We start from the raw sequence: 14,504 nt of genomic DNA, 5'->3' as shown, positions 1-14,504 counted from the left end.
GAAGACCGTGTTTTTTTTTTTTTTAAACAAGATGTACTTTACAGCAGGCCAGTACAGTGTCAAATCTGTACTGAATATCACATGACTGATCTCAGTCTCAGCCTAACCGTATCTACTTCCTCTGAGCAGGTTGAACATATAACTTCCAATTAGGTCAGAAAAACGCTAAAACCTTGCTGACCTTCATTGGAAATATTCCAAGCTTTCATCATTGGTGCTGTGTTGAATTTCAAGTCTTTGTCATAAAGTATTCTAAATCCACAAAGTCAGATCTTGACCAAAGTTTAATAAAAGCTCCACCCTGACTACATGTACGACTTAATTTTCTCTATAAAGTTAAAACTCAGAGCGAGGTTGGTTATTTGTCACCCACAAATGTTTAGGCATACAGCTGGAATCTAACAGAACACAGACATAGCTTTAGCTTCCAAGCTAATCGAGAATAACTCTGCAAAGACAAATGTTCAATCATTACTCACGTCTGCAGTCTTGGGCCAGAGCGTTTCCATAGTAACCCTGTTTACAGTGTGCACAGGAGGGGCCGTCGGTGTTGTACAGGCACTTGAGGCATTGGCCGGTCCTGGGGTCACATGACTCAAAGTCCTGGGTGTCTATGTTGCCGCTACACTGGCATGGTAGGCACTGCCCCCCATTCTGCTCTGGATTACCATAGTAACCAGGGGCACACTGGTCACAGCGGGATCCTTGTTAAGAAAACAGAGAATATTGAACATGTCAGTTTTGTTCAAAACTGCTTCGCACCGATGTAAAACATTAGCAGATCAGCCACAGTGATTTTGCCAGGTCTCGTAAAAAGTGAACAACCATAGACACCACAGTGTCATAGTTTACCGGTGTAGCCTTGCTTGCAGTTGCAGATGATCTGGTTAGTGCTGTGGTCAGCTTGACAGGAGTGTCCGTTAAAGTGATTTGAGCCGGGGTTTCCAGGGCAGGGGCAGGGCCGACAGTGTTCCCCTGAGCCAAGCACTGGGTTCCCAAAGAAGCCATCCACACAACTGGGGCAAACGCGGAAAGGTATTTTACCACCAGGGGCAAAGGAACAGAGTCTGACATGTGATCTGAGAGTTATAACCTTACCGTTCACAGAGGTGTCCAGACGTGTAGTCCCTGCAGTCTCGACACTCCCCGGTGCTGGGGTCACAGAGGTCTGCGTGGCCGTTGCACTGACAGGGACTGCAGCTGGGGAAGCCCCACTGGCCTGGTTGGCAGTCAGAGCACATCCGTCCAGTGGCTCCCTGCCTACACTGGCACTGGCCTGTAACTGGGTCACACTGGTGGCTCAATGAACCCTCAGAGTGGCAGTCGCAGGCTGGACAGGGGGAGGTATTTAAAGGGTTATTCACTGTTTCCCTATTGATACTCACTATTTGTGCTTCTTATTGGAATTTTAAACAAAAATAAACTGGATTATGTAGGGGAGTTATTTATATGACTTATCTGATGTAATGTATTTGAAATTACATGGGGTAATTGAAATTGATTCGATTAGTATTTAGTTTTGATCTATTCTTATCATTGCGAAAGTTTAGACTACCTGATAAAACAAATCCTACTTATTATGCTCTGGTCCGTAATTAAGTGCTACACCATGTGCCAGAGTTAGCTGATCATACAGCAGACTCACCAGTGCAGCCATTCACTCCAAAGCCGTAGGTTCCTGGGGCACACTGGTCACAGTGTTGACCCATGACGTGGGGTTTACATTGACACTGACCTCCCACTCTGTCGCACTCCCCACTGAGGGAACCCTGTGGGTCACACTGACAGGCTGGATACAATAGAGACAGAAAAATATGTTAAAAGCAGCATAAACTTGAGACTTGAGCTGTCAATGGATTTGAACTTGCTTCCACTAAATGTGAGTTGTGTGCGTCTGTACTTACACAGAGCACCGTCATGAATGATGGAGGAAATACTACAGATAAGTTTGGAGCACATCTCAGCCAGGGCAGGTATCGGTGTGATCATGAAGGAATCCAGACACATATAGCGAATCATCTCCTCCCGCCGGTGCTCCGCCTCTGGCTCATTGCCTTGGAAACCAGGAAGCTCAGTGTATTTGGGAATCAGAACCAGCTATGTAGATTTAAAAAAAGAAAAGAAAAAAGAATCAAAGAAAATCCTAGAAGGAATAATAGTCAATGCAATAAAGCTGATAAAGTTGATACGCTAAAGTAATGAACTCATGCAGAAAGAAAAATTAAGAATTAAACAGTTCTTTTGAGAGAAGGTCTCACAAAAGAAGATACAAACAAATAGCCAGATTTGTGTGGTAGTGTCTAACCAATATTAAAGAACTAAATGCTACTGAACATCATAAATAAAAAATGCATTTGTGTGGGTGTCCCTAAAATTGAATGGTTAATTCTTGAAATGTGCTTTATATTCATATTAAGAAATAACTGTGATCACACAAGTGGACAGATATTGTTAATTCCTAAAATCTGTTTCCTGGTTAAAGTTCATGTATTGGCTTTAGTGTCACTATGGGGAAATCTAATTTTGTGAAGGCTACTGCAGCTTGCACGGTGAAATTAGCTTCCGAGACCAATGCTGCCTTTCAAGCAGAGTGAAAGGTGGATAATGAGGGCAGTGGGTAAACATTTTTGCTCACCGAGTCAATAAGAACAAAGGCTGTAAGATGTCTGTGTGAGACACCGTGGCGCTGGAACCTAATTGCCACCACATAACGGTTGCTGGGCTCGAAGCAGAATGGCCTCGGCATCTGGATATACCTGTTAAAATACACAAAAAGACAACGTTTGTCTGACACTTCTCTTTCTGTTTCCACGGCCAAGGCTCAATCATTATCACTCCCTGTGGAAAAAGGTGACATTCATGTAGCCTATCACGTTACAAAGCCACAGGGTTTGTAACAAGGTCAAGATAGAAAAAACAGATTAAAAGAGAACACGATATAAAACAAATTTTGCCAATTTACATGCTTATGCACCAATACGTATGCACTTTTGCACGTATACATAAGAGAAATGAGGCTGATTGTGACTGTAACTTAAGTGTTTAAGTTTTTTTATTAGATCAAATTTTACAATTTAGTTTTTTAATCTAACATATGTTTTGATATTATTTAAACGAGTTCAATGACACTGAAATCCAAATCATCAGAAATAGCACTTGCAGTTTTTAAATGAAACTGATGAGCATGATATGTTAGTGGCAGGATGTTCATCATTTCCATGTCTGACCACTGTGTTTATGGAGTAGTCACTACTCTCCAGGGGGAGACTTCAACCACCCTCTGTCTGCATCGGGGTTCCACCCCTGGTGGCTGTATTTTGGCCACTCGTTGCTAATTGGTTTTGGCTGATGTGCCAACCACAGAAGAGAGCGGAAGCCGAGCTATACGGTCCACTGAGACAGGCGGATCCGGGCCTGGTCCGACCACTTAGTTCCACATCAGTTCAGACTGTGAAAAGCTTTTTAGCTGGTTGAAATCAAACAGTCTTCATGTTATGGCTTTTCCTCCTCTTCATCCTATATCCTGTTCTCTGCTGCTTAGATCTCACCACAGAGATGAATAACGTTTACTTTTGTCTGATCTGCAAAAATTAGTCCAATGTGTTGACTCTGCATCTGTGTAATAAGCTTTTAATATCATAAGCTCAAAAATGTGATATACAATTGTTTAATTTGAGGCTTTTGGTGATCTTCTTAGTAAAGCAGATAACATAACTTCCTTAACAAGCCCTGACACTACAAAGTAGCATCATAAAACACTGTGATTCTAAATATAATTTTTTTAATCTGAGTATCATTATTGCCCTGAGAGTTATCAAGTCTCTCTGCTAGGTGTAGTTTGACCTCAGAAAGTACAATTTCTATAGCATCTGACTTCATTTTGCAATCGCTGGAGTCGCCCTCTGCTGTTCATTCAAGAGAATACCGGTTTCAGTCACTTCTGCATTGGCTTCATTTTTATATATAGTCTATGATAATGGGTCACAATGATGATTTATATTTGTCTCAACTATCTTTTATCTGATAATGAATTTAAACAACTACAAGAGCCAAGACAAACTCTGTGAACCCGGGCCAGGTTGGGTGTAGAAACGTTTGTGCCAGAATTTACTTTCATCTGCTTGTCTCCAAAAGGCCATGTTATTTTTTTACTATGTAATCAATGCTGCTGCTTTCTTTTCATAAAGCTGTGGCTGACTATTACACAGGCTTCCTGGTATGTTTGCCCTCCCAATGGAAAACCAATAGGAAAAAACTACAGCAGTGGAATACAAAATGAAGATAAGCCCGACTCACACAGTTGCACACAAGCCAGGGCAAGTCTAAGTGACAACAATGTAATGATGCAATTTTTTCCTGAGCTGTAAAACAGCACAACCCAGATCAACACCTGTGAATGTTTGGACAAATCCTTCAGCCCTTCAGCGACTTGAATAAACATACAGGCAAAATGGTCTTAGACTTATACACTAACACACACACACACACACACACACACACACACACACACACACACACACCAACAAACACACGCACAGATACACGCACAAGTTTTGGTACCTATTGCGGTGTGGCAGTGTTACAGTGTAGAGCAGTTCAGTTGGGAGAAGGTTTCCACATCGGAGACTGGAGGGTAGCAGAACTGAAGTAATACTGACAACGGCCTCCCAGTCCTCTGTCGACTACACACAAAGAGAGAGAGAGAGAGAGAGAGAGAGGGAGAGAGACAGAGAGAGAGAGAGAGAGAGAGAGAGAGAGAGAAACACACGCTTAGTTCAGAAGTCCTTCATTAATCAGCAACATGAGAGTACATGAGAAAGTCATGTACAGTTGCAATCAGAAATATTCAACCCCCTAACCTCAATAGACATTATAGTGATGTGGATGACAGATAATGACAATAAATGACAAAACAACCTCATCAAACAACAAAAGATATTTATTGATGCGTATTTTAGTTATTTTGACAACAGAAGTTGACTTAACTTTGAAGTTCAAATGAAAAATGTAACTCTTTCAACACATGTGCATGTGCAGTATTATTCAACCCCCCAGCTTCAGTACTTTGTGGCGCATCCTCTAGCTTTTATAACTTCTAAAAAATGTTTTCGGTAAGTGCGGACAAGCTTCTTACACCTCTCGATTGGAATCTTTGCCCCTTTTTCAAGTGCAAAAGCCTCTAGATCAGTGATGTTTGATGGCTTCCATGCTGCAACTGCCTTCTTTAAATCCCACCAAAGATTTTCAATCAAATTTGAATCTGGTGACTGTGAATGCCACTCCAGGACGTTCCAGGATCTTTTTCTCAACCAAGCTTTGGTGGACTTGGAGATTTTGCTTTGGATCATTGTCTTGCTGGAAAGTCCAATGATCACCAAGGTTTAATTTGTCAGCAGAAGGAATCACATTCCTCTTTAAAATGGCCTGGTATTTCTGTGAATCCATGATGCCATGTACACAATAAAGATTGCTAGTTCCCTGCCGCAGAAAAACAGCCCAATATCATCTTTGACCAACCTCCATGCTGGACTGTGGGGATGGTATTCTTCTGGTCATAAGCCTGTCCTTTCACACGCCAGACATACCGCTGGTCCATATGTTCAAACAGTTCCAGTTTGGTTTCATCAGTCCATAGAACTGTCACCCAAAACTCTGTAGGCTTATCCAAATTCCTCCTGGCATATTCTTGTCGACTTTTGATGTTGCTTGTGGTCAAGAGCTGAGTGCGTCTTGGAGTCGGCCATTAAGTCCTTTATTATTCAGTGCATGTCTTATAGTTGCCACTGCAGCAGCACTTGTACCAGCCTTCATCAGGTCATCATGTAGGTGTCTTGTAGTCACACAGGGGTTTATCTGAGTTGTTCTGACTAAGTTTCGAGGGTCCTTGATGAAATGCTGGGCTTTCTTCCACGGCCAGGCATGTTTGAAGCTGCTCCATCAGTTGTAAACTTCCTTATAATGTTCCCAATTGTGTCTCTTGGAATATCATTTTTTGGGGAATTCTTCTTCTACCCAAGGCCTTTCAGGTGTGATGAAATAATCTCCTCTCTCAGCTTTTGTGTAAGCTCCTTTGTCTTTCCCATGATTGCAACTCACCTTGAATACCTTCATGGGTGGGGTTTATATATGCATCACAGCTGAAGCAAATGAAGGATCAGTATAGAGTTCCCAAAGGCTTAATAATGTTTCAACTCAACTTTAGGACAAAAAAAACTGTCAGACAGCTTTAAAAACAACAATATTATATAGGGGTTGAATAATTGTGACATGGCTATCTTAACAAAATATACTGCTACACACAAATACTACATCATGCATTTTCCGTGTTGATTTTCTGTATCACTCAACTCATAAAGAAGGCATCCGAAGCAGAATCTTGATCAAAGAACAAGATTCTGTCTACTTGAATTGATAAATCCTTAAAATCTTTGGGGGGTTGAATATTTCTGATTGCAACTGTAGGTCATGCTCCCCCCACCAACAGACCTCAGGTTCGTAGCGGATCATGATGTCGTACTCCATGGCGTAGGGGATGTTGTCGATAGTAAAGACCAGGCCAGCACCGTCTTTCACGCGGGCGAACCCAGGTCCTGTCCACGTCACCATGTGGCTCGGAGAGTGCTCTCTGTGAACGGTCCTCACATCCGGCTGAGAGAGACAGAAAGAATTAACAAAGGTTTTACCATTTCTTCTTTTTCCAATCTGTTCACATCACTGACTCTCTTTATTATAGGTTCATGGAAGTCTATAAAGCAGCTTTTATGAAGAGTTTGCTCAGTTACATGTACAATCAACAGTTTGAATGCTTTGAAATTATAGGAACTAAATTTGGGAAGGTGACACTGTTTCTTAAAGTGTCTATCCTGGTTTTAAAATGTTACATACAAGTGCTAGAAGATTAATTCAACATTTGTGTGAGATTTACCGCAAACAACCAAACATTATTGGTGCTAAATTAGTGATCGCAGCACTGCTATATATATAAATGCATCACAACAGCTATGATATATCCATAGAGATGTGAAGCTATTTGTGAACCTGAGCAATGATCATGATTATTGAGTAACATATAAGCACACCCATTATTTCCTCTAGCTTGTTTGGACAATGCATGACTCATTCTTGACTCTGTCTCGGTGGAAACTAATTAACAACATTATATTACTCAATGACAGTGTTCAAACTAACAATTTCCAAGTACTCAACTGGAGTATTTTAATTTATTGATGCTTTTTACCTCTACTCCGCTACATTCCAGAGTTTAATTTGTTAGACAAATAATGTCATTATTTTATAACTATTTGGATGAGAATTAAAAAATAAATGAGGTATCCTGTCAAATGCAAGTCTCTTAGTTGTTATTCCTTCAACTAGATAATTAATTTCAATAACCGAATGAAGCCTTTCTATAATTTCATTAAAAAAAACAAAAGCTAGAGAAAAACATCTACAAAATGAATTCACCTTTGTGAAATAAAATGTCTTATTGACTGTGAGGCCGTAAATGGAAAATAAGGGAAATTCTGGGTATCTGGCATGTCTACCGTCCCAAAAACTCTGGAAAAAAACAACTCCCGCGATTTGTTGTGGTTCCTCTATTTCAGAAACGATACGCTAGAGTGCATCGAATGGGCTGAGGCACTTGAAACAGGTCAATCTGAGGAGGGCTGTGTTGGGACATGGTTTTTGTGCAAACCACAGGCCTCCTTTCAGTCAAACTTGTAACAAACATGCCGCATGTGCTGGAGTGGACTCAATCCCCCAAGATGCCACAGGTTCCATTGATCTTAGAAAGTCAAGGAACTAATTTGTGTTTTTATACTTTATTATGTTCATAATAAATGTTCTTCTTTCACAAATGTTCTGTCATTAATATTGCATAAGTGAATCTTGCCAACCGTTACACTGTTAAGAACTCCATAACCTTCATTGTTCATTATATAATCTTTAATGGTAAAATATGGAGATATCTAATTGAAGTAGATCTAAATGAGACTGATCTTGATCAATAAATTGGCTATCTTTTCCCTTCTATGAAGGGTGGTGCCCTGCAAGAACTTTAACCAATTAAAGTTATGATTTAATATTAATATTTTAAATATTAATGTTTTATATTTTATTTTAATAACCAAATTTATTGAGTGCCTAAAGGCACACCATTCTATGGTTACACTTTTTACGTACTATTGCACAACAGCTGTTTTAAAAAAGTTGCTGTTTTAAATGATCCTTGTGGTATTTTGACCAAAATATGTTACAGACATTTCATTAAGACCGCAAGGAACCATATCAGCTGTGGTAAAATGGGCATACGATGGGCCCTTTAAAATGCTCAGTATTTACAGTTAAAGAATGTCATTTGTTTTACTGTATTATATTATTAGTGTCGTCACCACTAGCAGGTATTAAAACTATATATCAAAACTAGTGCAAATAATTTTGAGCTTTACTTTTTAAAATCCGACAGAAAAAATGGTTTTGGTATTTTGATAAACACTTTATGAAACACGAACATTTATCTCCAGGATCTACGCTGGGATTGAACATCATGGGCCACAGACTTTATATCGTCTCAGTGTTGGTGGTCCTGACTCCATCACTACACTCAATATGCACTACATATTCAGCTTCAAGCTTGACTAGATTGTGCTGACATAATTTACTTGACACGCAAGAATTTAATTAGAGAAAGTAACCTCAAACTGCAGAGAGGTGCAAACAGCACATGACCACAAAACCTTGACCATGTCAGCCTTAGAAATGTTGCTCTCTATGAAAGTATTTCCTGTAGGCTGTTGTTACTGCTATATATTATTCAATGCCTTATACCATATAAAACAAAGGTTTCTAAAAGGAACCTTGTAGGGAAACGTATAGAATACTTTCACCTTTAAACGTCATTCAAATTAGAAATTGAAAGCTGTTTTCAGACTTGTCCTTTCTCCTGAGTTTTCATTTCACACATGCACAACAGAGCGGGGGGTTCTCGGCACGGACTCGTTCACAACACCAGCTACTTCTACACAGGTCTCAGGTGAGCTTTGGGGAAGTGGGCAAAGGCAGGATGTATAGTATTAATTACACTGCTGAGATCATCTTTTTTGCGGCACAACGCACATCGGCTCTTATCACCACAATCTCTCTTTTTCAAACAGAAATATTTATATCATCTTTGTTTTTTTTCATACTGGCGTCTGTCAGGTTAGAAGCACCAGTAACTCCCCCACCACCCGCTGTGCATCCAGCGGTAGATCTCCAGTTGTGTTCTCAAATCACCTTCTGTGGACTTTTAGTTTTATACTGACTGCAGGAACTGCGGGAGGCTCTCGCTCTGACATTTGCATTCATACACCTCTGGAGTTCAGTTCCTGTCTGACAGCAACTCAAGTACCAACTTCAGTTATTAAGAGACATTCGACCCATGAGCCAATTAAGCCCATTTCAACCTGTGGTGAAGGGGCAGGAATCCAATGCCAAAAAGGCTGAGAACCACCAGACTTCATTATTTATATCCACCTATCATATACAACCTTCAGGACTTTTTTTGGAAAGAAGTATTCTAACTTGGACATTCTGTGTCTCATCAACCAAAAACTGAACCAATGTATCAATCAAAGTAATAATCCCACTGTCTGTTGAAGCTGGCGGATCCGTCTCAGCGCCGCCCGATGCTGCTGCGAGTTGGGGATGCGGTGGTGGCGGCGGTGACGCCTCAGTTGGTTGCTGAGGTGCTGAACGCAGTCAGTCTCTGCCTGAGGACGAACTTTTCCCTGAAAGGAAGGAGGAGAGGAGAGGAGAGGAGAGGAGAGGAGAGGAGAGGAGAGGACATGGTTTATGTTTTACTGATTTCCCATTCACAAGTGAAAATGACATGGAGCAGAGAGACTGATGCTGTGCTGAAATTACCAGTCTGTTGAAGAGGAACAAAAATGTGAGTGTGTTTTTCTGTGTGTGTCTTGTGTGTGCAAAGCAGCAATAATTAATTGAGACAGGTTGGAATCTGTTCTTCTATCAGGTGTTTACTTTATTGGGTTTTAGCTGTATACTTTTAAGTCTGCACAGAAATGCAGGACTTTGACTTGGAAACTCTTCTTATGTCCTTCTACACATACACTCAATTTCCAACCAGTCTCAAGTTCACCCCCTGAAGAGCCAAAGACGTCAAAATGTCAAAGACACATCTCCTGTTTCTTAGGGTCTCGTGTCACTGTTTTTTCTAAACATTCTGAAGTCAGTACTTGTCTTTCTGTCAACATTCCTGTGGCAGTGATGTTGCAAGGCTAAGGGCTGCCTGAGCTTGCCCGGAGGGCTGGATGGGGGAAGTGGAGGGGCCAGAGGTGGGGAGGTCTATTATGAGTGAGGATGGAGGTGGTTGAAAGGTAGTGATAAAGACTGACAGAAAAAGGAAGGAATGCGAGAGAGCAGTGATGGCAGAGGATAGAAACAAGGATGGTGTGTCCAAATGCAGGTACGATTAGTCAGTGACAGCAGGAAGAGGCTTGTCAGAGTGTTGGGCTCATGATCATGGTGGATCATGGTCACTGTGAGTTAAAGGTGAAAGTGTGAGATTTGTGATATGTTCAATAATATAAACTTGGACGATATACGACCAGTCCTCTGTAGCAGCGCTGGATGGTACTTTTCAGCATAGGTGATATTCAGCAGCGAGTTTACTACAATAGTTGTGGCCACCACTACGACACTGAAAACTGTTTCCCAAGTTTGGGACTCTGCGTACTGAGTTGAGCTTTACCAAACTTTAAACAATCAGTTGAACAGCTGTTTGTGGTGCAGCAATGTTTTCAGAGTTCTGCAGTTGGTCTTTACTTGCGGCCGCTCAACCACTGCAGGTAACTTTTACAGTTTCTGATAGAATGCTGCAACCAGCAGTACCACAGGCCAAACGAACAGCTCATTAAAAACAAGTAGGTTGACAGCTACACTGCACTAGTATGATCCAAAATAAGAAGGCTTAAATCCAACTTCTCTAATGAACTTGGTCTGAATCAAATCTAGACAAATCAAATATGTAAGGGTCTTGTGGTGAGGATTCGGCTGATCATTGTGAACTGGCAGGTCACTATTCAAACTGGTAAAGAAATTTCATTTGAACAACATTATATAAGATAATATTATTATAAAGATGTGAATGATGAATAAATATGACATCTGAATAGAAATAAATTAATCAAGCTAATCTGAATGGATTATGTGTGACAGATATGTATAGACAGACAACATAATACAATTTGAGTGTGGGTTATTGAAATATAGTTCAGGTAAACTATAGACAAAACTATGCAAAGAGTTCTCCACCACAATGGAGAGACAAAATGTGTTTTTTAAAAGTTAGGTTTTAAAAAGTGGGAGATGTCTTGTTGCTCAACCTGCTTGGTTTCGGAAGAATTTTGTAATATGTTCTGCTGCCATCCTTCATATCATCACATTATCCAATGTCATCAGATAAATTGTTGGAACAGCCTGCACAGTCTGTCTGAGCTACAAAACAGACAGAGGAAGATTATATCTACTGTGAAGGATGTTGAGGCATGTGTCTACGATAGGATCCTATGTGGTCTGGGACCTGTTTCGTTCTAACTGGGATTCATAAATTCTTGAACCCTGGCACGATACTCGAAGCTCTGTGTCCAATGACTGCAATGTGAACTGTTCTGATGGACACTGAGCTGTACTGCTGTGCTCACCGGCAGCGCAGGGTCACTGGGGGAGTGTCCGGTAGCGTCTTCAGCCTCGTATTTGTAGTAGTCCAGGGGAGCACAGAAATATCCCGGCTGCACTTCTGAGCACTGTCGACCAATCAGATGTCTCCTGCAGTCACACTGGCCATTTTCCATCATGCACCTTAAGTTACAGAAAACGGTGAATTAAAAGTATATAAATGTTTCAACATTTTGTTCTTTTCTCCCTTTCATTTCAGTCTTCACTCAGGAGCAGATTGAATGATTCATACCCTCACTTCAAAGTTAATCAAAGTAAATTATACCATGATTTTCACACGATCTATAAGACATATCAAAAAGCATATATAATGAGCTGTGGCCTGTCCAACCACGGCTGGGTCGTCTGAGGTTAGAAGACCCAAAACACCCAATGACCCCAGCTTACATCACTGATGATGTGTTCAGGTGCGTCGGGAGATGAATTTCAATTATGATAAGGATTGGCTTCTGTCCGTACCTGTTGTTGAAGGCTCCACCAAAGTCACAATCACATTGTCTGCAGCCGGCCAGGTCGTTACTGAGCCCCCAGTATTCAGGCTGCAGGGAGGGAAATAAGCCTCAATACCAGGATGTACAGTGACATGTCTGAAGCTCAGTTGACCTAGTAGAGTAAAACTGTATATTTCTTTATCACTACTTCCGGTCCACTCTAAAACCTTATCTTCTTTAAAGTCTGACAAGATTTCACCGGTCCGAAAAAGTGGCTGATGCAACAGCTCATAAAATGATGAAAACAATATATTAATTATGATAATAATTTCATTATTAAAATACGCAAAATGCATCTGAAAGTGCAACATTTAAAAACCTGACAGTTTGACGTTCCCTCGTTTTATCTACAATTTATTACAATTAGCCGCAGATTGAAAGGAGAGCAGCTGTTACTCACCAGACACTGGTTGCAGTAGCGTCCTGTGACATATCTTTTGCAGGAGCAGTCCCCACTAATCTGATCACAAGGAGCTCCCATCATAATGATACCACGAGGGTCACAGTTGCAAGCTGATGGGAGAAACAAACGCATGCACGCATGAAAAAATGCATACTATAAATGTGTGTGGTTTCAGTGGCACACACACAAACACACAAATACATACGCTGGCAGCCAAGAGGGTCGTTCTGGCTGAGTCCGTAGTAGCCCTCTTTGCAGTCGTCGCAGCGCGTGCCTTTCACATTGGCTTTGCAGCGGCACTGTCCAGAGATCATCCCCATGTCTGGGTCGGTGTGACTGTCACACACACCCCCCTCCAGTGAGCCCACAGGGTCACAGTCACAGGCTGGAGGTCAGGTAAAGGGGAGAAATAATGAGCGACAAAAACATCAGATAAGAGAACTTACTACATGATACTTCATATGGTGAGAAGACACTCATGTTACAAAAACAGCAGACGTGCACTTTTGGTACTTTCAATGATTGTCTACAATTTTCAAATGTAACAACATTATTATAATAGATTTTAAAATGTATTCACATTTACTCTCATATTCATTTTAAATGAACCAACATAGCAAATGAAAATGTCTCTTGATAAGTTACATTTGTTTTGAATACTGTTTGAAGATCAGATGTTTACTGACTTGAAATCAAGTGAAGCGTTTCGTCAATGACACAAATTAATAACAATAATTATAGACATTCTCTGTAAAATATAAAGGTTTCTCAAACCTCTGCTAGATTGCTGTCTGGGAAAATTAAATACTAATGATCAATACTAGGTTTATTTTAGAAAACATTTACAGCTTCTAAAGTGCACAGTCCTGCAGAATATTGTTAAATCACTCACCAACACAAACCCGTGGATCCCTAATATCCCTGATTTGGTCTTGGAAGTAGAACGGTTTGCACATCTCACAGTTGCGTCCCATGGTGTTGTGCTGACAATCATCGCACACTCCTCCGCTATTGTTAGCCGTGGCCAGATACACCGCCATGTCAAAGTGGCACTGGTTTGAGTGGCCGTTACAGTTACACTCTGGGGAAACAAGCAAGGAAAAAGATGACAAGTTTACTGTGACTGTAAGAAGGAACGACAAGTTTGTCATTGTCTTTTAAAGCAGTAGACTTCCATGAGCCGAGGAGACAGTTCAATACAGCTTCTCAGGGAGGAGTTGCTTCTACAGGAGGCAGAGGCTTACAGTACAATCGCATGTCATCAGTATCTGAGTGTTTTTCAATTGAGCTTTCTGGAGCACAACAGGATACATTGACAGTACATGTACAATTACAATACAAGAAGGTGAGTAATCAAAGAACTGCTACCTGCAGATGTAACATATACGTTTTTTTTAGTGCTGTCAGTGTAACGCGTTATTAACGGCGTTAACGCAAACCCATTTTAATGCCGTTAATTTTTTTATCGCGAGATTAACGCAGAGCTGCCAACTCTCACGCTTTCGCCGCGTGACACACGCTTTTGCATGTTGGTGGTTGACTAAGTCACAATCATTATTTAAAACATCATCGTATCAGGCCGGAGCGGAACAAGGAGCGGGCGAGTGTGTGTGTGCGTCTGTGTGTGTGTGTGTGGTTCCAGATAGCGCACCGTAGTCCTTGTTTACCTGAAATGTGCACTTTATAATTTTATTTTGTAGTGCCCTGTTTGGCAATGTTGTTTTTCAATAAAATAAAACATTTGCATAAAGCAAGCCAATCCACTTGTCCATGTTGATAGAGCATTAAAAAAAAAAAATGATGGAGAAGAAATAAATGAAGGGACATCTATAACAGATACAAATTTGCGATTAATCGCGATTAATTTTGAG

General features: G+C 40.8%; 1 protein-coding gene across 2 annotated transcripts in view; it reads right to left on the bottom strand.

Moving 5' to 3' along the window:
• Positions 1-14,504, bottom strand: part of lamb2l (laminin, beta 2-like) — a 58,056-nt gene that overhangs the window by 8,532 nt on the left and 35,020 nt on the right. For both annotated transcript variants that reach the window (XM_062392523.1, XM_062392524.1), the window contains exons 10-23: positions 13,526-13,714; positions 12,839-13,018; positions 12,631-12,743; positions 12,199-12,278; positions 11,706-11,862; positions 9,630-9,770; positions 6,487-6,648; positions 4,561-4,682; positions 2,636-2,756; positions 1,905-2,097; positions 1,646-1,789; positions 1,099-1,330; positions 853-1,016; positions 480-704 (exon numbers count right to left, since the gene is read on the bottom strand). In XM_062392523.1, the coding sequence (XP_062248507.1) occupies positions 480-704; positions 853-1,016; positions 1,099-1,330; positions 1,646-1,789; positions 1,905-2,097; positions 2,636-2,756; positions 4,561-4,682; positions 6,487-6,648; positions 9,630-9,770; positions 11,706-11,862; positions 12,199-12,278; positions 12,631-12,743; positions 12,839-13,018; positions 13,526-13,714 (2,223 nt within the window). The remainder of the gene's footprint in view (positions 1-479; positions 705-852; positions 1,017-1,098; positions 1,331-1,645; positions 1,790-1,904; positions 2,098-2,635; positions 2,757-4,560; positions 4,683-6,486; positions 6,649-9,629; positions 9,771-11,705; positions 11,863-12,198; positions 12,279-12,630; positions 12,744-12,838; positions 13,019-13,525; positions 13,715-14,504) is intronic.

Source organism: Platichthys flesus, chromosome 7 (genome assembly GCF_949316205.1).
Source record: "Platichthys flesus chromosome 7, fPlaFle2.1, whole genome shotgun sequence".
NCBI classification, from domain to species: domain Eukaryota; kingdom Metazoa; phylum Chordata; class Actinopteri; order Pleuronectiformes; family Pleuronectidae; genus Platichthys; species Platichthys flesus.
The sequence above is the reverse complement of the archived record's forward strand: the minus strand, read 5'-3'. Positions and strand labels throughout refer to the sequence as shown.